At 37.4% G+C, this 26,345-nt stretch overlaps 1 protein-coding gene across 1 annotated transcript in view; it reads right to left on the reverse strand.

The window, feature by feature from the left end:
• Positions 1-2,945: 2,945 nt before the first annotated feature.
• Positions 2,946-26,345, reverse strand: part of LOC122807521 (solute carrier family 26 member 6-like) — a 1,069,142-nt gene continuing 1,045,742 nt past the window's right edge. The window contains exons 18-19 of the mRNA XM_044078446.1: positions 14,862-14,977; positions 2,946-2,972 (exon numbers count right to left, since the gene is read on the reverse strand). Of these exons, the coding sequence (XP_043934381.1) occupies positions 2,946-2,972; positions 14,862-14,977 (143 nt within the window). The remainder of the gene's footprint in view (positions 2,973-14,861; positions 14,978-26,345) is intronic.

Genomic DNA, 26,345 nt, shown 5'->3' on the forward strand with positions numbered 1-26,345 from the left:
GTAGCTGGGAAGTTGAATAGTTTGTGATATGTGTCAAAAACAACATTGTACTAGAGACATTCAGAGTTAATTTCTTGTTAGCCAGCTGCAAAAGGAAAAGAAGTCTGTCTGAAGTGAAGTTTGGACTGTTGTTGACGAGGGGCCATTTCTGTGAAGGATGATGTCATTAGCATACAAGACTATGTTATTAGGACTTCCTGCTTCTAACACATTGTAACCATCCTCCAGCCTACATCAAGTGGCCATCTCTTCCATGCCCGTGGGAGGGTCAGGATATGGGGAGGTCAGGCACAGAATACACAGACCATTAGAGAGAGGGAGAGAGAGAAATTGAAAGAGTGACAGCATCACTTTTCCATGTGGGAACACAACCTGCCACGCCCAGTTAAGGTCATCTTCTTGGTCATGCCCAAAGGCACTCCTCTGACTGGGGACCTGGGAAACTCTTTAGGCTGAATGAGCATATTCCTGTAGTTCTATCCCCTTACTTGCCACCTGGGGGCACAAAACCTGATGTCCCTACATCCAGTCATGGCTGATGGACACTTTGTGGGCAGTGATGCTCCCCAGAATAACCACATAAGATGCCTTGTGAGGCTGCATGCTCATATTCCCATACTTCCATTCCTTCCCCACCACAAACTTCATCAAGCTCTGACACACCACAGACCACCATAGTGGCTAATGCCACTTATCACATCTGGGCATGCTGGCTTCACCACTGGAGGAGATAATCAATGACTCCCTAAAAAACACCCAGATTATGTGGCTACAGTGTCCACCTTCCATGATCTCACCCCATCTATAGTGTTGTAGTAACAAAGTGATGATGACTGTGCCTTGCCTGGTCCTAACATATGTAGCTATGATGATGTTTGGATAGTACATACACTGCCCTGCATAGCTGGGTGTGATAATGTATGCATTATGTTATTTTATGTTGTCTGTGTCATAACCCACAGTTGTGGACCAGATTCCACTTCTTTGCTGGTACTGCCCCTGCCTCTGTTTTGGCTGTGGTACTGCTGCAGTTATGTGTTCCATACCTGAATCTCCACCCTGCCCTTCCACTGCTAGTACTACTGATATGGAAGCTCCTGTCAAGGTGTTCTCCCACTCTTTTGTTTATCCATTGCCACGTTGTGCAGCATTACACACTCAAACAAATCTATCTGCAAATTGCAGGATTGTATGGCAGTGATCCTTGTGATATATCTAGGCAACTAAGCTGACATGAGAGTGGAGAAAGAAGATTCTGCTAATAGGGATGTTCCCCAGGATAATCACATAAGATGCCTTGAGTAGGCCAAAGACATTCTCTATTATTTTATGCATTTCTGCATGTTCTGTTTTATAGACTATTTCCTGGATGGTGTAGGAGTTGTGGATGGGGACCCATCAACCAGGTCTCTAAGGTGTAACCAGCTTTGCTTGCAACACACAGCAAACACATGTATCCTGCTCCCTGCTTGTATGTTACCTCTGTGTATGCACATGTCTATCTAACTGATGCCTATCTACAAGCTATGTGATCCAATGGGAAATCCCCTTGAAGGAGCCTTTTTAATAGATCCAAAGTGTGTCATATGTGAGAATCATGGGAACTGCCTGGTTGACTTAGACACATTGTAAATAATTCCATGGGCATTAAGATCACCTGGCAGTTAAAGAAGTAGAATTCCTTCCTGTTGATGGTTGCAGTCCCTTTGGACCAGGGAGAGCTTTAATGGCAATGTACGCACAATCTATGCCTCCTAGGACCTCATAAAAATAAACAATGCTGTAAAATGCCCTCATGGTTACTGTTTTTCTCCTCTGTAGTCTTGGGGAACCAGATACAGTCTTCCACATACTGTAGCTTAATGTAGATGAACTGGTTCACAAATTTTGAGACTGATATCTGCAATATTTCTAATGCACCCCAGTAGGTCACTGAAAGTTTTCTTAGCTAAGATGCTTAAAGCTACACATATCTTAGTATCCAGGGTTAGGAACATATCATGTATCCCCCTCCATTCTGCTTGTGGGTGACACAATTCAACAAGGCCTCTAGAGTCTCCATGTCCACACAGAAATAGTCCACCATCTTCTAGTCACTCAGCTGGTAGCATATCAGTTGCTGTCTGTACCTCCAGCATTGGCACTGATGGCCATGACCTGAAACATTGTGGGCTGTGTCTTTGATAGTGGCCATTAACACATGTTATTTAGTTATAGCTAGTAATAATCCAAGTATTGATTCCTTCATATTCAGCATGATTCTTGGGTGCAAATAATGTGTATGCACTCCAGCACAGGATGCCCATTTACATCTCTAACTGATCCACAGTTTGGGTGTCATCATTTGCATATATTGGATGCTTCATTTGCTTGGAGGGCTTCATTTTGATGTAATTATGCACTCATTAGCATGTGCTACACGCTAAGTGGCTGTGCTTTCTATTTTTCTAAATTGAATACATTCTGAGCATTACCAGTATCAGTGTTTATATATGTATACCATGCGATGTGCTCATCATCTATTAATTTTATTCATTATGCTAAAAGCTGTTTGAAGTCACTTGTACATTTTTAAAGTTTCTGTTTCTGACATAACACTGATTTTGTTAAGAAAATCACCAATCATATAACTCAATACATTTGTAATGTAAGCACCAAATAGTTATAAATTACCAATCCATCTTGCAGAACAAGGACAGACAGCACAAATGTATGAAATAAATGTATAGGTATTCACATCTTCTAACTAAACTTGACTTAACTGAACACATGGAAGTAATTTGTTAGTTTCTGCCATGCTAAGCAGTGACAGTTTTAAGAGAGATAGCTAAGTGTTCAGGCAATAATAGAATGCTTTCTGTTGAAGAGTTCAGTGTAATATGAAGGCATCTTGCACAGCTGCTTCAAGAGTGTTTTTTCTTTCCACATTACCCAGATTGAAAGGGTCAAAGCTTTGTGCTGGTACTAGACTCCTGAAAAAGACAAAGAAAAAAGTGTGAAATAATGATTTAGCAAGGGAATATTTCACATAAATCAGGTAGACGAGGTAGAAATAAATCATCATCAGTAAGGGATCATTACTGACCTTTTGTGCTGCAGTTAGGGGGTGATGCTTAATAAACAAAATGAAACTGAAAATATATCTTTAGAAAAAACTATTTTGAGAGGCTGCACTGGCCTCATATTTTTCTGAAGTATACCACAAAATTCATGGCCAAGCTTGATCCTCTTTTTGACATAATGTTCTTTTGACTTTCTGCCTGTTTCTCTAGTGCTGCAGTTTTAAAGTTTTTCAGAGCATAAAAAACTACATGCTGAAGACAGCCATATATATTTCAGTACTGAAAAAGCACTGGATCTTTTGAGTTTGAGTGTTGTGGTTCCATTTGCAATATGACTCTGTACCCTTTTAAAAACTATATTTAAAAAATCAGCAAGTCTTCTCCTACACCCCCAAGTAAAAATGAAAGGTAGCACTAGAAACATCACCAGTATCTGTTATTTTTATCTTCACTGCAAAACCATGCATGTGCTCCTTCCTTAGTAATGTCACAGTAGTGTGTGTGTGTGTGTGTGTGTGTGTGTGTGTGTGTGTGTGTGTGTGTGTGTGTGTGTGTGTGTGTGTGTGTGTGTGTGTGTGTGTGTGTGTGTGTGTGTGTGTGTGTGTGTGTGTGTGTGTGTGTCTGATGGATGAGTTAGGGGTTTATAAGGGAAAGAGGAAATATTGAGGATATACCAATTAGTGTTGCACTGTGTACCTGGAGATATTCTGTAACATTGGAAGATTACGTTTCCACCACATTTGATATGAACTAGAAATGCGCCAAAATGTTTTTTTTTTCCTGTAACATTTCCTTCTTTTTAAGAAATTTTATTTTGAGTGTCCTGTAGTGGAGGCATTGGGATATATGCAAATGACCCCTTAAAAACATAGTGGTGTTTCAGCTACATGACTTCTAAATGTCCATGAGTTTCTACTTCTTACTTTTTAAGCTTTTATGGGTAAATTCAGCGCAATAAAGTCTCAGGTTTTATTAGCTGTTAAAAATGCCCAATAAGTATTAAATATGGTTTCATCTATACTTTATACTGGACAGGAAGAGATGTAAATAATTATAAATCTGTTCAACATAGATTTAGGATACAAAGTTGCATTTGAATTACTTGTTGAAAGTCCTTAAATCTAAATTTATTTCTCACTTTGGATTTTCGTCTAGTAATGGTAGTTTTATGTTCAGTTATGAGGAACTGCAGTGGGGGCTCTGTTTACTCCCAGTTATGCATCTTTATATCTTTATTTCTTCTTCTTTTTATTTTTATTGAAAAACCTCATTTATGACTTGCATCGTTTTAGTCAGAAAAAGTGTTATTTTATAATTGACTCATTGATAATCTGATATTTATCTGCCAGGGTGAGGAAACAGAATGTTGGTGTTTTATTTTTTTTTTTTTTTGGATGAGATAAATAAATATGACTTAAAATTTACTGCTGTGGTTGATAGGGCCAATTAATAGTTATTTAGATATGATCATCAAAGGTATTTCAGGAGATATAGGGACTAACAAATTGTTTAGGAAGCTTGCAGCTGCAAATAATGTATTGCATGTTTTCAGTCACCATCCCAAACACTTCATTGATTACATCCTCTTTGATGAACTGTACTGCACTAGTGAAATACCAGTTAGACCTATAATTTCAATATGTGAAACAAGAAATCTTGTTTATATTTATTTCTATAGGTTATACTCAGGAACTATTGTTCCATTGTGTGGAAAATTGTTAAATCAGACTAACCCTAATAATAAGTGTAGAACATCTGTATATACTAAAGCAGGACTTTTTAGTGTGGAGTCTGACTTTGCATAGGAAATGTTTTTGTTACCACAATTTCTCATTTTTCTAAAGCCCTTAAAAGGGTAGTGTTTGATAGTTTGTTTTTACTAAATTCAGATATTTCTTTAAGAAGTATTCTTCCAAAGAAAGTATTATTTTGCACTAAAAAGAAGATGCAACTTGCTTGATGTCAAATTTTGCTGGTGTTTTGCCTATGCTCCTAGGCACATTTCCTTATAAAAAGTATAAAATGTCTTCTCATGTTATAAATTTGTATGATACATCCGTGGGGTAAAGTATAAATTAGCAACCAGGTATACATATTTGTCTAAAACAGTAGTATGTGTTATTAAATGCAATTGCTGTCTTTATTTATGGTAAAGTGAACAAATGAAGAAGACATTTAAAGTATGAATCAGTTAACTCTGGTCAGATATTAAAAATATTTCCAATACTGTTGCAGAGTATGCATGGTTATTTATTCATCATGGCAGTGTGGGTGCTTTTATTGTGAGTGTGCTTGCTTTCCCAAGTATTTTAATTGGGGAGTCTTGTTACAAGCTTTATTAAGACTGGAATGACCATTGATATTTAAATTTAATGATAACAAAAAATGGTTTAAATGCAGACTTTAATTGGTCTGTATTACTGTCATTGTATATTCTAAATATGAATATGGAGTTATTAGATGAGTCTATAATTCATATATTGAAGTCTTTCCAGATGTAATTGTTCAATTAATTATTAAATTGTTCTTTACATCCTATTGGTTGTACTGTATATAAAATTGGTTTGGTGATACAGGTCTTCATTCTTCCACGAAGGCAAAAAGTTGGGGGAAACAGATAGAATTTTGTTCAATAAAGTAAATAGACAAAGTGAAGGTTTCTCCTTCTTGTTTATTATTTTTTTGAGTTGCTGTTTCCTGTTTTTTTAACACATTCCTGTATGAATGCTCATGACATATGGCCTTAGCTGTTCACATTTTGACAATTCAGCAACCTTTAAAAACGTTATGTAAAGCTCTCAACCTCTCTCCCCAACATTAGCAATGTAACCATCCTCCTTTTGCCTTTTCATATCACAATATGATACATGCTTACAGTCTGTTTCACTATCTTATCCCTACTTACTCCTAATTCTCACACCTGATTATTTTGCATACCTTTTTCTCAACCCATTTCACACCTATCTTCCTCCTTCCAAACATTAGTCTGCTAACTCCATTAATTACACTAATCTGAACTGAAAAGTGTATAATATTGTTATTATTTGTTCTAAACAATGCATTTCCACTAATGTAATATTTCTTATAATTTATTATGATTATTTTTCTGTACCATTCTTTCCTCTGAAAATGGGCACTGCCTCATAGGGCTAAGCAGGTAAACAAAATTCGAATAAGTAAATACATAAGTAAATAAATGATAAATACATTTCCTTAAAACATCTGTCTCAGGTTGTTTTGCATAGCAGCTCTGCTGGATTCTAACCTTATGTCATTCTTTCGAGTCATAAAGAATCTTACACCTGCTATTGTAGTAGAAACTTTGTCTTGACAGTATCTGCTTCAGTCTTTTTTGAACCTGATTCTAATTTATAGGAGAGAACAAAGAAGCAGATGCAGGACTCTCTCATTTTAATTCATGAACCAATAGTAACTGAGTAGGCTAATACCTTGCTGTGGAATATTCCTATATTCCAATAATGGTAACTGAGAATTTATATAACTATTGATGTTATTGTTCTGTGAGGTCACTATTTTCCTGCTCTCTCTTTTTAGATGTTAAACTATATTAGACCACGTGAATGCTCTGAACCCAGCACTACCATACTGTGGAACATTATCTGACACAGCTATGCCTGCAATTCTGGGACAGGACATAGTGATTTTACAAGAAAGGCAACAATTGTCTTTGCTTCCAGAGCTTTTATTGGCTGTCAGAAAATATGTGTTTAAAAAACAAGTAATCTCCCTGGTATCCCGGAAGACAATTGTTTCTTTTCTTGTAAAATCACTATGTCCTGTCCCAGTGATCACATCCTTCAGCTCAAATCCTAAAGTATGTTTTCACCATTTTTTTGCAAATACTAACCTGTAGTTATATTGTATAACTTACTAATAACTTCATCCCTAACAGCTTCAAGCACTCTTTTATGCTTCCACTGACAAAAAACAACAATCCTACTTTTCCTGCCCAAATAACATTTCACAAATTCTATATTCCCCCTTAAATTGTTGCAATTTAAGACATTACCAAATTATATGTTCTAAATCCCCTATTAAATTAGTATCCCCTATTAATTAAGCATCATATTTCCATTAACTTGGTGTAACAGTTTGTTACATTCTAGAGTCTTGTGGGAATGGGAAATGAAGAGGCATTTCAGGCAAAAAAAATCTTAATTTCTCCACCTTTTTAGAATGTCTGAAAGCTAGAGTAACAATTTTCCAATCTGCATATGTAACTGTAGTACTTAACTCTTCCTCCCAAATAATTCTAAACTTATGTGACTCTTTGCCACCTTCTTTTAACCTTTTATATAGTTTACTTATAACTTCCTTTTACTTATACGTTTTTTCCAGTTTTCTATCTAGTAAGGTTCCCAGTTTTGACATGTATTCCTTTTAATTCTATAAAATCTCATGGTCTTCAGCTTATCTGTTGATTCACTGTGCAGTTCTCTATTTGTACCACCATCTATACTCTATCAGTGTATTGTAACCATGTTATAATTATCCTCCTATTATCAACTGATCTCAGTACATTACACTCCTAGAAAACCTTCATACTTCTGGACATTTCTGATATGTGTGGCCTTGTAATATTGGAACCGTCTCATTTAACCAAGTCAGTGTGTTTTTCTCTTTCATTGAGTTTTTTTAATCACCTGTATTAACTCCACCACCACCATTCCCCTGTCCTTCTCCTGTCCAGCCTTCTGTCCCTTAGTATATTATACATACCTTTGATCACTCCCAATGATAACTCTCCATCTATGGTGGTGGCATAAATCCATTATCATCTGTAACATTTTTAGCTTAGCTGTCCTGCAGTATGGCAGGGAATCTGAACTCACTTGCTTCTGTTGCATTTGCCTAGCTAACCAAGTTATTGAAGTTTAAAGTACTTAGTTGTGTGCCTGTGCATGGCTTGCTTAGCTAGGTTATGTAGAGAGATAAAGGCAGTCTGATTTTTGGTGAGGTGTTCATCTCTGTGAGGACCATTTATTGCCTCTAAGTTTGAGCTGAACTTTCATTTCAGTGGTTAGCTAGGGGAGTTTGTTGTGTTTAAAAAGGCACTGCATAAGAGGGAAGAATGTGTCATGAAGTTGAGGTAGGGTATGTATAAGAGCTGTGGTAAAAGAGTTGCAGGTCTGTAACTTGTAATGGGAGACCAATCAATAGTTGCAAGGTGACGTCTGAGGTTTTCAGTATTGGTGGTGGATTTGAGTCTGAATGTAACTAGTTTGGGGGGCAGTTTTGGTGACTGATTGATATTTTTAAAGGTTATTCGGGAGAGGTCACTGAATGAGGGTAGAAGAACAAATATTTTGGAGATAATAGGAGGATTGTCATTGATTAGCAGACTCAGTAGGAAGTGGTTGTTGGTTAGGAGATGGGTAGTGTCATTGACTAACTATATAAGGTTGGTATTGGCTAGCAATTCAGCAATGTCATTTTTCAGGGGACTTATGTAGGTTAAGTTAAAATTACCTCGAATAATGATATTTTATAGCTGTGGGAAGCTAAAGTAATAGTAAAAATAAGGGATTTAAAATTGTTAAGAGAAACTGGAATGTCAAAAGCCTTTGATAAGCCAAGAAACCGAGAGAAGACCAGATACCTAGAGTTTCTGTTCTGGTTTACTGTTTCAGTGAGTTTTAACAAGGCTGTAGTAGTACTATGGTTTAGATGAAAAAACATACTATGAAAGAGATAAGAGACTGTGTTCTGAGACATACATAATGAATTGTTTATGGATGCATTGGTCTTGGTTTTGATAGTGATGACAAAATAGCCATCAGTCTATAGTTTGCTGGGTCAGTGGCTAGACCACATCTGTGCAGTGGTATGATGACAAAGTATTATTTCCATAGTTTCATAGATTTTAGTAATAGAGTGATTTATGAATATGGAATATGCAGGTTGATAAGCAACAGCATCGGTTGCAATCATAATATATTCTGCAGGTAAGTAGCCGGTTGCTGTAGTAGTAGGTTTTTAGGTTGATTAGGTATTTTTTGATAATGGAGGTTGGTACTGATATAGAGGAGAAGTTTGGTAGATGAATGTTACCTTGTACTAAATTTAATGAGAGGCTTGGGGTAAGTTTTAGCTTTTGTTATTTAGGAGTGAGGTAACTGATTGGATAAAATGTTGGTTGAATTGTATGGCTATAGTCTCATTCTCTTGACAGATTGATGGTATTAGCTGGGTTATTTTACCTGGGTTTAATAAACTGTTTATTGCAAACCAGAATAATTAAGGGTTCTGTTTATTTATGTCTGGAGATATGGTACAGTATATCTTTACTTGTCTTTTTAGATAAGGCTTTTGACTAAGTTTCTGAGATACCTGTAGTTCTGGAAGTTAGCCAGGGTCCTATAGCATAACCATGTTTTCCAAGATTTATCTCTTGTTTTCATGACTGTCTTGGTAGTTTTGCTTAGCCATGGGACTGGTTTAGCTTTTACTCTTTTGATTCTGAGGAGATCATAGTAAATTAGGATATTTAAAAAGATAGTATTGAAGTTTTAGATGGTGTTATCCAGTGGTGGAGCTTTAAGTATTTTCCAGTTGTAGGAATGCAAAGTATTCATGAAGTTTTCAGTTTGGAAGTTGGCAAGATTTCTGATATTGTTGTAGTGATGAGTATGAGGGTTTTGCTTATAATATCTAATTGCAAAGGTTGGGTGGTGGTCACCTACTGTGTCTGGTAAAGTGCTGCAGGAGGTTATGGTCATAGGTAATGTGAAGACGCAATCTAATATAGACTCTCTAGTTGTGTTTCTGTTGTACCTGGTTGGGTTATTGATCAGCTGTGTGAACTTATATATCATTATATAGTATTTGATAGATTGTTCAGTTTTGAGTGAGCCAACAAATATTTACTTCACCCTTTATGATTGTCTCTTGTTGTATATGATGGGAGAACCAGAACAGAATATCTTCCTGCATAGAAATGTAATTACCAGGTGGTATGTATGATCCTGCAATCAGTATGGTCTTGTGGGTATTGATTTTAAGTGATGAAGTAATTAGCTCTGCATCATTGAATATTGGTGTAGTGAAGTAGGATGCTGCTATTTTCAGACTATTTTGTATATTATTGCTATTCAGCCTTTTTTATTTTTTGGTTCAGTCTAAGGATGTTATATCCATAGAGTAGGAATTCTTCATCCTTTGTCATTGGTTTTAATCAAGTATCTGTGGCTACCAGGATATCGGGAGATTGCATGGTCACCTAAACATTTACTTCACAGAGTCATTGCAGATGCTTTGCATACTGATGTGATGGAAATTTGGACTGCTGTTATTATTTAGATTACAGAATGACAGGATGGGGTTGTGTGTGCATAAAATGCTACCATGGTAAGAATAGGTTTGGGTGGATATCACCAGACAGATCTATTATTATGAGAAAAGTGTAGCAACTTTTCATTTGCATTAGTACTTATATTTTGTTTAGGTTTTATGGATGATTGGGTTATGTTGTATATATGTATTTTTAACAAAATCAAAACAGGAAGAGTTGTAAAGTGTTATAGAAATGTTGACTATATGGGCAGAAGTGTAAGAGGTGGTTCTTTGATTGTGAGGAGAGCTTATAAAGTTGAATTGCAGATTAACATGATAGAATGTGAGATTTGTACTAGTATAGACACGGTTATAAAGAGTATAAAATGTAGGGATGTCATGACTTTGTATGTTGGGGTGCTATGGAGAGGGAAATAATAGGGTAGTAGTGAAATAGGGTGTTAATACGTGGAATGAGTATGAGTGGGTATAGCTGATGGAATAATGGGAGGATCTCATATGGGATTACAGTCGGAGGGGCCTGTTGTTGAAGTGGCTCTGTGGAAGTGGAATAGCTATGGTTTTGTGAATAGGGTAAAATGCAATGTGGACAGAGCTATGAAGGAGTACAGGAAGTAAAGGAAGAGGGGTAGCTGGAAACTGGAATAGAGTAGGGGGAGCAGAATTGGGTTATACTTGGTGCTGCAAGATGGGCACCCTAATAGCTGTCTTATAGTAGAATAAAAGGCTTTGTAAGTGTATTATTTTATCCAAATTACTATTTGTGATAAGGAACTTCCAGAAAGAAAAAATCAAGTATAAAAGTAGCTGTAGTAGAGAAATAAAGTCTGTACATAGGGTTTTAATATGGGTTACGTAAGGAAAGATGTTAATGAAATCAGGGTTGTAGCTTTTAACTTTTGATGAAGTGGATGGTAAGAAATGGAAAGAAAAAAAAGTAGAAAAATACAAATAACTTGTTCTGTGGTGGAATATTAGAACACTAAACACAAAGGTCTTGGTCAGTGTTGCATTACACACTACCTTGTGAACCAGTAATGGGCTAGGCCAACTAGGCACTAGGGGGAGTGTATCTCTCTCTCTCTCTCTCTCTCTCTCTCTCCCTCTCTCCACAGCTGTATTTGTTCTAGTTAGTTAATATAGATTAGATAATATACATGTTTGTACCTCATTCTATTTTCTGTAGTCTCAGTTTTAGCCTCTAAAAGTGCCAACACTGCTTCTGAGCTGGTCATTCTGTGTTCATAGGTTCATAGGTTCATAGGTAGGTAATAGGCTATCGGCCCTGGGGCCTATACAAGCCCAGCCAAAAAGGTACCCTGGCTTTTGCCACCCAAGAAAATTATTTTCCTGTGCCACTGTCGAGCAGAGCCACAGAGGTGATCCACGGGGTGAATTTCCTATTTCCCATCCAATCATCAAGATTTTTCTTGAAGAGTGCTAATGAGGAGCTTTGTTTGATATAGATAGGTAGTTTATTCCAGAGTATGGGAGGTCAATGGGACAGGAATCTATCCCTCCGGCATGTTCTGTTTATTGTGGTGACAAGGTTTAGGTCCCTAGAGCGTGTAGCTCGGAGGGATTGGGATTTCTTTAAGTGGAGCATGTCCAACAGCTCTGGGTTTGACATAGCTTTGTATGTTAGGCAGAGATCACCTCTGAGTAGGCGATATGCGACGGAGTAAAGTTGGAGTTTTTTGAGACGGTCTGCATAGGGCATCTGTTTGAGGCCAGTAATCCTCTTTGTGAGGTATTTCTGTGGCCTTTCCAGTTGTAGATGTTCTCCTCATGCCCCCCCCCTTCAAATCCACCTGCTGTCCAGATGCAAACTCAAGGCTAGCTTCAATTCTTCCATCATTTTATCTACTTTTAATATAGTCCAATGAAGTAGTATTACTCTTGTGTAGTTCTAACATTATTTACTCAAAGTTCTTTCATTTCCTGCTGCCTGTCATTTTTTAGTCAACAAATTTTCAGTGTTAGTTTCAAAATAGTGCTCCTTTGCCTGGCCTTGTTGCAGCCTTAAACTGCCGAAGTCACCTTTTTTCACTTTAGTTGCCATCATTTCTTTATATAAGCAGAATTAATAAACCAGAACACCAGCAGAGCCTCACAGGTGAATCCATATTGACAGTTTCAGTTATATGGCTTTAAAATTACAGCTTTAATTTTAGAAGGCCTGAGAGCTATGCACTCCTTGCATGCAAACAACAGTGGAGATATTTATAAACTCACGGAAAGAAGCAGTAGATTCATTCTTCTATGTCTAGTAATAAGCTTTCTGGCAATAGATAGCAAATACCACAATAAAGTGCATTGAGAGTTTGGGATCCAAATAGGAAATGAAACATTGAATAAAATAAAAGATGTGGTTACAGTAAATTTGTCAGACCATAAAGTCTGTAAAAATGTTTGGATTTATTTCTAAAATGGCATAACTATCTTACAATCAAATATCATACAAGGCCAATATAGTTTAATTAATAATTTACACCTCCAACATTCCAAATTTCTTTTTTATAAATAATTCCCAATCTATGTAGTGTGAAAAAGGTTCTGTGAAAATTTTCCAGGAGGAAATTCTGCTGAATAAGGAAGAAGTAATTTTGAGAAAAGACACAAGGATCATATTTTTATCTGTATCAGATGAAAAATTATCTGTAATTTTAGAAATAGTTACAATACAACTCATTAATTAGATTTTTTCTGTTTCTTAATAATTTATATGTAATAGATACGATATTCAGTTTTCAGTATTCATTTTGAGATTAGTAAAAAAAAAATGATTATAGGAGGAAAGAGCACTTTTAACAGACCCCAGCATCAGAGCAAATTCCATTATTAAAATCTGTTTGCATATTTGAACTATTAGCCAGTTGCCCATCTCTAGTTCAAATTTACACATTATATAGTCAATGTTATTCAGTTTGGTTTCTTTTAAAAACTGATTTCTGTAAATTAAATTACAGTGTTTACAACTCATTTTATTATAATTTAAAGATTCAATAAACTCAGGTATAAATTCAATGTGGTGGAACACAAAACAATCAAGCCTTTATCTTTGGACTTTTTATATACAAAGTTGTTAACAAATTTCAGAATACAGTTCATATAATAAGAACCAGTTGGCTTGTTCCTAGTTTTAATGAAACAGTACATTAGTAGTGAACACATTACTCACCAGGGTGTGGTTATGATACATAGCAATAATTATGTTAGATGTTAACTAAATAATTTCATGTAGGTTCTTCCAATTAGATGTGTAATTATGGTTCATCCATAAAGCTATAGTCTTAATATCAGAAGCAGCTGAATTACAGTTCTAGATCTGGAAAAGTAATACAACGTCTCCAGTCTCTGATATTGTGAGTCAATGCTATAGTGGGATTATTAGGGTACCACAAAAGCCTCAAACAAATATTATTAAATTGTTTAATATGATTTTTAGAGACGTGCAGAGAAAGTTTGAATGACATAAAATATTTTAGTTAAAATAATCATTTAGTCAGTGTCAATCTATCATCCTTGAAAAAAATAATTAATTCCATTTGTCAATAACCATTCAGTATCTTCCATAATTAACATTGAAAATTTTATTTAAATTATTTGTAAGAGTAACCCTAAGATATTTAATCTGATTATTCCCCCATCTGAAGTTCGCATAAAAGTTAATTAAATTATTGAAATCTTTATTTATTCATAAAGCATTTGCATTGTCTTGGCTGCCATAAAGAGGTTGAGATATTCTTCACACTAATGTAGGCTTGATTTACAGTGTCCATGTTCACATTGCCAGATTTAGAGCAAGACTCAAACAGATATTTATGCTTTGCAGAAGTAATCTAGTTATAGATGAAAAGTGAAAACAAAAAATAAAAACATGATTTTCTAGAAATAATGTGGTCGCAGACAACAAAAAGTAAAAACAAGAAAGTAAAACATCTGAAAAATAAATAATGTTAAAGGATGACAGGGAACCACTACAATACAGGCACAATTAAAGGTGACTATCTAGAGGATAAATGGCAAGTTATACATTCACTTACATGAAATTAAGATAAGAAAACAAGATGTAGTGGGGAATTATTAACTTCATTAACAAGACATCATGCCAAGTAACTGTTTATATGAGAGCAGCATTACAAGGAAAAGCTCTATGAACTATTTCAAGGGGGAGAGAAATGCAGAAAAAATAAAAATAAATAAATAAACTTTGAACAAAGGCTAGTGCAAACCTGGAAAAAGCTCTGAGAAGAGGGTACACATCTTACAACACTTCAATTTTCCATCTTCAACAGAAACATCAGGCATAGTAGGAAATCTTTTAATTTATAGAACATATACTGCAAAATGTCATAGGAAAAATATGACGTCAAGTTAAAAAGACAGAAGAGTGCATCAGAATAATGATTTTATGAGTCAGAATCTACTACTATCATTTTATGTTGTGTGAAGACAGTTTACCTAAAAGTTATGTACACTTACCAAGGCATTAATTCCGCTACAGTGTACTACTGCATCATGGATGGTAGTAAATAGATGGGATTTAGTGATTTCCTTTCCAAAGAATCCACCTTTTTCCATTTGCTCAACAACTGATGCTGAAATATAGAAATACAAAAACAAAGAAATGGAGATTTTAACTAAAAAATGCATCTACAATTCATATTTTAATATTACTGGTTAATAATATGTAATAAAATAATAGAATGTGACTTCTTTAAGTCACTGTATTACCTTTCCCTTGCCTAATTTGCAAATATATGCATAAAAAAACTGGTGCTAGCTAATTTGATTCTGTTTCAGCAGGTTGCCAGAAAATGAATTCTACTCAGTGCAAGCTGAAAAGGACATATACTAAAGTTGAATGAACTAGAGAATCTATTTATTTTTCTTGCTTGTAGTATCTCATTCTAGAGAATCCTACAAACTGGGGATATCACATAATGGCAGTAAGAGTAAAACTAGTGCAAGAAAGAAGTTTGAAGAAACGGTAATATCAAAATGTGCTCAAATAGTAGGAAATATGGTGTTTCAACCTCCAGACTCAAAGCTGGAAAGACTTTTGCGAAGTCTTCATTTTTGTCAGTAGTGTAGACACAAGAGGAAAAGAAAAAAACAGGTTTATTAAGTACTTTGGGAGAACACAGTATATAGTTTTATGAAACCTCCTTTAGCCCTCTAAGAAAAGATTCAAAGAGCTGGTTGCCTTACTAAAAATAATATTAATCCAAAACAAGCTAAATAGAAAAGTTCTTCAATTTTAGTTATTGCAAAACTGAAGCTGATTAATCTATTTCTGCAGAGGGCAATGAAGTGATAAGATTAATTTAGGACTGCAAATATCTCGCCTACCCTTCCATCCACAACTCTACATTCTATATTGCTTTCATCACCTGAATCAATCCAAACTACCTCTACAAACTGTCCCAAGTTCTCACTAAAATCTGTGCCTGACAGCATAATAAAAAAATGTCGTTTAGACTGAAGGTCTGCTCCTTCTCTGCAGACAGTCTCCCAGGAGAATACTTAAACTTGCTGCTGAAGCTATAGCAAATCCAGTTAGCATTCTTATTAGTAGATAAATCAGTGAATCCTATGTTTGAGAAATTTGTAAAAGGTCATACATTATCCCTCTACATAAAGAAGGCAATTCCTCTGAAGTATGTAACTTTCACCCCATAGTTATTGTATGTCTACTCTCTAAGATACTAGGAAAACATGTCCATAAGCAAATGTTTGATTATCTTTTCTAAAACCATCTCTTAACAAGTACTCAACATGGATTTCGACTTACACATAGCACAACCACTGCTTTATTCTCTTTCACTGAAACTGTAAATAATACCAAAGACTCTGGAAACTTCCCTCATCATTACTGCTAAACCTATCAAAGGCTTTTGGTACTGTTTCTCATATAAAACTTCTCAAGCATCTTGCTAACCTAGGTGTATCTCTTAGGCAACAAGGTGTAAAATGGCAAGTCTGTCTCTCACCATAGCTACCTAATATTACTAGCATTCCACTTGGTTCTATTTTTGGATCTCTCCTGTTCAATGTCTTTATCAATGACCTCCACACTTCGCGTCATCCAGATTCCCATATCCAATATGCTGATGACTCACCTATCATCCACTCCTCAAACAAGCTCTCCCACCTTCAACAGATAATCCAAGAAGCCATCTCCTCCATTGAACTATGGCTCAACAATTTGCATCTCCAACTCAACCGTAATAAAACCAAACTTTTCCTCTTTACCCCCAAAACACTCACAGTTATAAGAAACTAAGTTTAACATCACTTCACAGAATAAAAACATTGTCAGAGATGTCCCTCATATCAAGCTCTTAGCAATAACAATAGTTGAAAATCTTAAATTTGATCTTTACATCCAGAGCAGTAAAAAAAAATGATTAATTCGGTATGCCCTATAGACATAGACTCTTTTTAAATTCAGCCAGAAAACATACCCTTGCCATTAGGTATCTACTACCCTCACTTCTATAAGGGGCACCTATTATTACAAACCTCAATAGCTCCATAAAAGCAAAAATGGAATCACACTATAACAGAGTTGCAAAATTTGCTACAAATGCTGCCTATCACAGCCACACAGTTCCGCTCTTCAAACTCGTAACTGGTTAGAACTTCCATAACATCTTAGTTGAATCCAAATTTTAACTGCCCATAAAATCCTATATAAACCTATAACTGCTCCTTTCTTTGTTCCATACTCAACAGCTACCTACCCAAATCACCCCTTAGATCAGAGAATGAACAGCTTCTGTCTGTACACAAACCTACTAAAACAGCTGGTCACAGCTTATACTCACACTCAGTAGCCAAAGTATGGAACTAACCTAGTCCGTCCAATTTTCAAACACTTGATAAAAGAATATTTTACTCACTCTTGGAACTGCACCTTCTTTCAACCTGGTTTAAAGTACTCAGTTAAGTCCACTTTCCGCTGAAAACTGCCTCTGTAAAACTTACTTCTTTACTTCACTTTTTCTATACCTTCTCAGTATTAACTTTTAGCTCCCTCACCTCTTTCCCACCTCTTAATCCTCTCTTTCTGTCATACATATGAATTGTACTCTCTCTCTCTCTCTCTCTTTCTCATCACCCTGTTTCCCTTCATCATGCTAATAATATATACATGTATATATATATATATATATATATATATATATATATATATATATATATATATATTTATGTGTGTGTGTGTGTGTGTGCGTGTGTGTGTGTGTGTGTGTGTGTGTGTTTTAAGTTATTTGAAAACATATTCAGTCGTGGTTTATGTTTATTTTTCTGAATAATGTCTACATTCCTTTATCTGTATATTTGTATTTGCTAATACCATTTTTTCCTATTCTGTGTTAAAATTATTGTAATTACTCTGTAAATTCTTTTGATATGTATCTCCCCAGGCTTCCACTGAAAAATGGGTACCTTGCGGCCTAGTCAGACTTTCCTTGTCAACAACTCCAAATAAATAAATAAATAAATAAATCACATTTACAAATTTAGCAGAAAGAAAAAAAGACTGTTGCAGTTTCAGATCAAATAGACTGAATATGTTAAAGATGTCATATCATCTGCCATTTGCAGGGGACAGCAAACTTGGAGGACAGATACCCAAATAAACTGCATAGCCTGTAAAGAATGGGCAACCTGAAAGCACCTGCTATGATGCAACTTATAAAACTGAATGCTAAAAAGGAATTATCTGAGATATGCAGAGGGCATAGTGTCAGTGCAATGAATAATATGGGGAAGACAAAGTTGTGAAGAAATATAAAAGTGATGGAATTTGAAGAATATAAAATTGTTTGAAAACATCTATAGGAATCATAATAGATGCTGTGGGGCTACCATAGTTACAGATGCATTCCAAGACCCTGATAAGAAAGTACCTTTGTTTGGTCCAGATTTGTTGGGACAAGTTTGGTTAAAGGAACTGACTAAAGATGGATTTATGTACGTCTGTAACTTGAGACTAAACATGCAAAAGCATAGATGAGTAGAATTTAGAAATTAGCAGACATACTGAGGGGAATTTTGTAACTATATGAACAGTAGTATACTTTCAATATTTTTCAAACAAGGGACAGATATAGCTGTTATGAAAACAAGTAGAGGAGTTAAATTAAATAATCTCTTACAATAAAAAAAAATAGACCTGTATTTTTTTCATAGTGGGCTGTTCCCACTATTCTTATCATGAAAACAAAGGTGAATGAAGTATCATGCTTGTAATAATGCTTCATTACCAAGGCTAATTGGCAAGTGTAGGTTTAGCAATTAGTAAGATGGAGAGAATCTCCAACTCATAGTAAAGCCACACAGAGAAATGCATCCTTAGTGGCTCATTACCATTTCTGTCAATCAAACAATGCACTCACAGGCTTGACCACTGTGGAGATCTCCCCACTAGCCCACGTTTCACATTAGCACAGGCACCACCCATCACACACATGCACATACATACTTGTGCACACAAACATATGCGCACACACACACACACACACACACACACACACACACACACACACACACACACACACACACACACACACACACACACACACACACACACACACACACACACACACACACACACACACACACACACACACACACACTCCTGTCCATGTAGTCACTCACACACACACACACACACACACAGATATATACAGAGTAGGTTTACTTTCCACCACAGGATGGCTTCTCAGGTAAAGACAGATACACACACATACACACACATATATCCATTCAGCTGCATTCCTGTCCTTACAGACATACACACACACACACACACACACACACACACACACACACACACACACACACACACACACACACACACACACACACATGTGCGCATGCACATGGTTCCTCTATACTTACCTATATTCACAGTATGATCTGCAAATATTTCAATAGGAATGAATGGGTGAATGTTTTCAAAAGACAGCAATCACCTTTTCTTCCTAGAGAAAAAATTGGTAGAGCTGTTCTTTGAATTCTGCTTACTTAATCCAGAGCTCTCCTGATTTCTGGGGGAGAACATATGGCTAATTAACATTAGCCACTCCTCGGACTACTGCTTCCCAAAAGATACCACTGTCCATGCTACGGCCACTGACACGGGAAAATCCTAGTGAGAGAGTTATATCTGACTTGGAAAGGCTTACTTCAGTGTGGAAACCTTTCATAGATTCATAGGTAGGTAAGTACTAGGCTATCTGCCTGAGGGCATTTATAAGCCTAGCCAGAGTGTGTTGGCTTTCGCCACCCCATTGATTAATTAACTGAGCCTCTGTCAAGCAGAGCCAATGAAGTGATCCGAGGGGTGTATTTTCTGTTACCCATCTGCTCGTCAACGCTTCTCTTGAAGAATGTTAGTGAGGGGCTCTGCCTAATGTAGTTAGGAATTTTGTTCCAAAGCATAGGGAGTCTCTGTGACAGGAATCTATCCCTCCAGCATGTTCTATTTATTGTTGTGGTGAGGTTTAGCTCACTAGAGCACGTGGCTCGCAGTGACTTGGATTTCTTTTAGTGGAGCATGTCCATTAATTCTGAGTTGGACATGGCTTTGTAAGTCAGGCAGAGATCACCTCTGAGTAAGCGATATGCCACTGAGTACAGCCAGAGTTTTTTCAGTCAGGCTGCATAGGACATATGTTTGAGGCCAGTAATCCTCTTGGTGAGGTGCTTTTGTGGTCTTTCCAGCTGCTGGAAGTGTCTTGTGAGGTACATCCCAAATGAGGCACTGTACTCTATGATGGGTCTGATGAGTGACGAGTAGAGGGGCACTATAACCTCTTTATTTCTAGATGCAAACCCCTTAGTAATTAGATGGGCCACATAGAAGGATTTCCTAACTACTAAGCAATATGATTGTCAAAGGAGAGATTACTATCTACCTGGGTCCCCAGATCTCTTATTACCTCTTTTGTATTAAGGGGGCTGCCACCTATGTGGTAATTCGTGGGTGTTTTGTTTTTCCAAAATGGGATGACTATGCATTTTTTGGCATTTAGCTTGAGGCCATGACTTTGACATCAGGTTTCTGTCTCAGTAAGGCCTTTTTGAAGGATGTCCGTGTCAGCCGGAGAGTCAATTATGACTCCCAGTTTGCAGTCATCGTCGAACTTGGTTAGCCATAGTCCTCCTGTGTTTGCCTGTACTTCTGAGAAATATATGCCGAACAGTAGGGGTCCCAGAACTGAGCCTTGTGGGACACCACTTGTGACTGGTTTAGAGTCGGACCTGGAGCCCACTATTCTTACCATGTGAGTTCTGTCTGTAAGCCATCTGGCAATCCATCGTGTGACATAGGAGTTTATGTTCAGGCTGGTGAGTTTTTCTATAATACCCGAGTGAGGAATGGTGTTGAACGCCTTGACGAGATCAAGGTAGGCTATGTGAACCACCTTTCCCTTGTCTATGGCCTTGGTGACTGTCTCGAAGAAGTCAACCAGGTTTAGTAGGCATGATCTGCCCTTAACAAAGCTGAACTGGGTCGGGTCAAGTGTTTGGAGGTTCCCAATGTCTTTGTTAATGAGTTCTATGATGATGCGCTCCATAGCCCTGCAGACCAGGCTAGTCAGGCTTATGGGGTGATAGTTAACAGGGTCAGTTGTGGCCCCTCCTTTGTGGAGCAGAATATCCGTTACTGTGCACCATTCTATGGGCACATAGCCTGTGGAGAGGCTGAGGTTGAACAGCGCATTTAGGTGGGGGGTTAGTTCGTTCTGTAGTTCGTGCAAGACACAGCCTGGGACACCATCTGGCCCCACTGATGCTGTGTTTTTGGCTTTTGAAAGGGCTGTTTTCACCTGTGCTTCTGTGATTTCCGGGACACTACACTTTTCTGGTATTGTTGTGGGCCCTTTTGAAGGTGAGAGGGAGGTGAAGTTTGCACTGAATCTATCTGCCAGGATGTTGGCAATATCAGTAGGTTCAGTATATTTTGTGCTATTTTGCACTATCTCAGAGCATATCTGTGAGTTGCCACTTAGATTCTTGACATAGCTAAAGAAGGCTTTGTGGTTATCTTTCGAATCCTTGGCTATTTTTCTTTCGAAGTTAGCCTTGGATGATTTTATGAGGGACCTTAGTTTCTTACTGATACTGATCAGGGATGTCTTTCCTTCTTGGGATTTGCTTTTTTTCTGAACTAGTTTCCTCCTTCTGTTGTATAACCTGTTTATGGCAGGGGGCCACAAGACTGGTTTCCTTCTCTTAGGGGAGTGAGTCTTGGTCTTGCTAGGGATGGCACAATCCATGCATCCTTGTAGGTGCTCATAGAGTGCAATTGTAAAGGATTCTGCATCTTGGGCAGTGTTATCCTTAGCGTGGGGGCTGTGAAACTTACCACCTCTGCCTTAAGTAAGGTGAAGTTTGCTTTAGAAAAGTTTTTCACTGTGGTTTCCTTGGTTGGGGGTGGTGGTGGGGTGTGGACATCCAGAATGATTAGTTTGTGGTCTGATCTAACCAGTGATGGGTTGACCTCTGGTACAGAACACCTGTCGTCCATGTTGGTGATGACCAGGTCCAATATGTTGTGGCCTCTGGTAGGGGAGTTTACCAGATGATCCAGGGCATTTGAGTTGATAAATTCCAGGAAGCGCTGAGCCTGGGAGTTTGTATTCAAGTAGTTTTCCCAGTTAATGGTAGGGTGATTGAAATCGCCCAATATCAGGGTGTTCAGTAAGACCTTCATGTTTTCCAGTGTCTCCAAAAAGGCAGAGTGGTGGTCCTCAGTCATGGAGGGTGATCTGTAGCAGGCCACAATTTGCATTGCAGATTTGCCCGATATTAGTTGCACATGGATGATCTCAGAGGTATCATGCTGCACCACTAACCTGGAGGTGTGAGTATCCTTGATGAATATGGATACACCCCCTCCTTTTGTGTTTCGGTCCGTGTTCTGTGGCCAAAATGTGTGGTATGAGTTGTAGCCCAGTAGTGCTGGAGTGCTCTCTGGAGCCTTGAACCAGGTTTCATGTTGAGGCTTCTGCAAACCTTTCTGAATTCTGCTTTTAATTTCTGTGTTTGTTCATGACAAGCAGTTTTCAAAACTGGGTATTAGCCATGCATATCTCCATACTGTGTTAAATTACATCTTTAAAAAGAATATGCAGCAATATAAACTCATAAGAGTATGCTGAGATGTAAAAAACAACTATTACAAGCATCCTCTGCACTTGTATTTAAGAGAACACTAGAAATCATACTGCTGGAAATGAAAATGTAGCAGTTTACCTGTTTGGTAAATAACAGAAGAGAAAAAAGAGAATTTCTGTAGGCTGGATATTATGCTGACCTCATTAGAAATGCTTATTTATGCTTAAAAAATGAAATACATAGACTGGGGAAGTAAGTGATATTCCTAGGTCATAATACTGACGTCTTGAGTCTGCATCCAAAAATAAACCACAATCAATTTGGCAAGGACTAAAACTGAACATTATGACAAAACTGAAAGATTTTTTGTCCTATTAAAAACTGTAACAAGCACAGATGCCTCAGAAGAAAGACCCTTGTATAGAGATATGGGCTGGACTACAAAGGTATGACAAATAGTATGAAACAGGTTTGGGTCTATGAAAGAAGAATGGGCAATGGAATGTTGTGAACCAGGAACAGAAAAAGTTGTGTTGAGACACAGGAGAATGAAGTCAGTGTGTTTCAAAGAAAAAGCAAAGGTAAATATTTGGGTAAAGAGAAGATCTATAGGAAATTAAATTAAGTAGAGAAAGAGCCTGAGCAAGAATATAAATAAGTCAAAGAAGTTTGAGTATGCAAGGACATCCAGAGCAAGGAACAAAAGGAATTTATAGAATCTATTGGGGAGGTGCTCTTCATGTATTTACATATTTATTGTGAGAAGACTGCTGGACTGGATAACACAATTAAAAACAAATAAGGAAACATAGTCTAATACTCCACGCAAAGTAAATAAACTGCAGTTAAGTTGCAATGTTATATAAATGATATGCTAGCTATTTTTTTAAGGTAAATAGCACACAGAAATATTTCTGTATTGAAAAAGGTGCATGATTGGAATATGACCTGCCATCAAAACATTTACAAGAGGTATACCTCTGACTTAAATAAAAGAGGAATGTCACCAGTAGCTGAAAAGGTTGTGGAAGCTCTATTTATAGGACTTTACTTAGAACATATTTACTATCTCAAACGCAATTAAGAGGAGTAGATAAAGCAACGTGAGAGAGTTATATTACCCTGATATAGTGCCTTAATTGCACATAGGATTTACAGAGATGTAGCAATATGTGTCTGTAAGTCTGGATCAACAACAAGATGTAGGATTGAGAGACCTTAGTGGAAGACTGTTGAAGGTTATGCTGTGACTGACTGCTTGAAAAATTATTATGATAAGGATGTTAAATACTTCCTGAATGCTGTTTGGAAAGACACAGAAGTGGGTTGAATTATAAACACAGGGGTTCAGACTTCCATATTTTTGTGGCCTGCACAGAAGAAGATTCCCTGCTTCACAGAAGCGAATATTGTGGATGACTAGGGAGTCTGCAGTAGAGGAGTAAATTGAGCAAATCATAAGGTATGGGGTTAGCAGCTTCCTAAAGATGGGTGGTAGTTCAATTGCAAGAGCTTATGGATAAGGATCCACATCAACAGAATAGTTCTCAGTATGACAGTGTACCATCCTCTCTTGTAGATCATTATACAGTGATGGTCATTTCTGGAGAAATGTACCATAGACAAGGCGGGCTTGTTTAGCATAATTTGCAGTCTGGCTTGATTATTTTTGGAGTTCAGTAGGAGGAGCATGTCAGAGTTTGACATTTATCAATACTCCCTTACCCATAATGCTTATGCCAAATGGTGCATGGTCGCTCTGTAGCAAACCCCTCAACTACAGCCAGTTGTAACTGTATCTCATTGATATGCAGTAAGAATAAAAGAGAGGGGTTCAGCCACACTCCAAATATTTGAAGGCTTCTGCTTTACTAGCTGACCTCACAAAAGGGAAGGAATAGATTAGTCCTGATTAAGCTCCTAAGCCAGATAACCATTCTAAGAATGGCGGTTATATTTTGCTGGGCTTGATGGTAGGCTCTTTTGCAGACAACAAGATGGAAATCAAGGTCAGGTCACACCGAGGATGGTAAGAATGGTGTCTGCAAAAGATGTGATTTATGGATTGCCTGCATGCATACAGCATTCTTGTAACATAACGGTTGTATGTTTGCAGGCTGTTGTTATACAAAGAAACCAGCAGAGATCCAAGAATTAATCTGTGGGGAGAGGTTGTCCCAAAAGACCAAAGAATGGCTAACCAAACCCCCATTCATGAGTATAGACAAAAGTCAGTGATAAACCAGTTAGTCTATGCTGCTTGCAGGGAAAAGCATGAAGGAATTTTGCAAACAAAGGGTGTGCAGATTAGCTGTGCGGAATAAACAAGATAAAGGTCTGGTTATAACCCCAATAACCCATGTTTATTAATAGCTCAGGTGCAGGAAGTGTCAGGCAAGGGAGGGAAGGAGTAAACTGTAAATGCTGGCTCATTTACTCTTAGTGGGAGAGACTGGTGGTCTGATGGCTGTTTCAACAAATGCAAACAGTCATAACAAGAGTTGTGAGCCTGGCTTATTAAGCCAGGGATGGTATCCATCATCAGTATGTGGGTGGGAGTATTCACATGTAAGGGGATGGCATAATATGCCTTCACAATGATGTTGGCACCCATGTCAGCCACCAAGGGGTGAGACTATGACCTAACAGAAAACTCTCTGATGGCTGCATGAATATCAACCTCTGAGACTAGCTGTCACTTACAGGGAACTATCTGGCTGATTAATCATGGAGGGATACAGGTCAGAAGACAGTGGGGTACAAAAAAGGATATGCCACTAGCCCCATGTCAATGCAATCTCCTGCACTTCTGTGGCTGGATAATAGTTAAAGTAATGCGGGGGACACCCATCTGATGTAATCTAAATTGATTTCAGCATGTTTTAGACAGGGTACAGCACAAGAGATTAAGTTTGAAGCTGGAAGAGCTGGAGTAAGCAGGAAAATGACCTAGACTGAGAAAATAATCCAGGTGAAGGGAAGCATAGGGTGACGGTGAGGTGGGGAAGGATTGTAGAAGAAGGGGTGACTAGTTCAGTACCACTAGTGTCAGTCCTGGATACTGTGTTAGTCATTATTTTTATTCACACATCATTAAACATTGGAAAGCAGGGTAAGACACTTTGTGGATGACATAAAAACAGGGGCAAGGGTAAAGGAAGGCAGGTCCAGTCTCAAGAGAGATCTCATGAACTTAGTAGGTTGGTCAGATAACTGATGAGGTGCAATGCCAATAAATGAAGAATAACACATACATCTTATCAATGGCAATCAGGGAGGCTGCAATGAAACTGGTTGTGTGACTAGATTATACAGTGCACGAGTAGGACCTGCAGGCCACCATAATAATACCAATGATTCATGAAGGCTAGTGTGAGAATGAGGCTATCAAAGTAAAAAGGTATGTGGGGCTTCTGCAGGACATTACATACATGGGAAAAGGGTACTAATTATCAGTGTAAAAGGCACTGATATAGCTGCAACTAGAGCACTGTAGACAGTTCCACAGAATGTAGTGAGAAAAGAGATTGTGGACTATTCAAAATGGCGATGGAGCCATCCCTCTTTGATCAAGTAAGTGGGATTGGTAACCTTATAACATTAAAAAAGCTAGTCCAATATACTAATTTTTACATTTCAGATATAGACTTAATTTTGCCATTTTCTCAGTTAAGCAAGTAGTTAACGGTTTATATAGTTCATCTGGGATTACCTTCAGTTCATGTATCACTTCATATGTTACTTTGGCAAACCATTTGTCAGTTTCATCCTTTCACTTTAATGTGAAACAATTGAAAAAAATGATGCAGTAGGTGAAACAATAAAGCCACA

This window comes from Protopterus annectens, chromosome 7.part1 (assembly GCF_019279795.1).
Source record: "Protopterus annectens isolate FY-2018-M chromosome 7.part1, PAN1.0, whole genome shotgun sequence".
Classification (NCBI taxonomy): Eukaryota; Metazoa; Chordata; order Ceratodontiformes; family Protopteridae; genus Protopterus; species Protopterus annectens.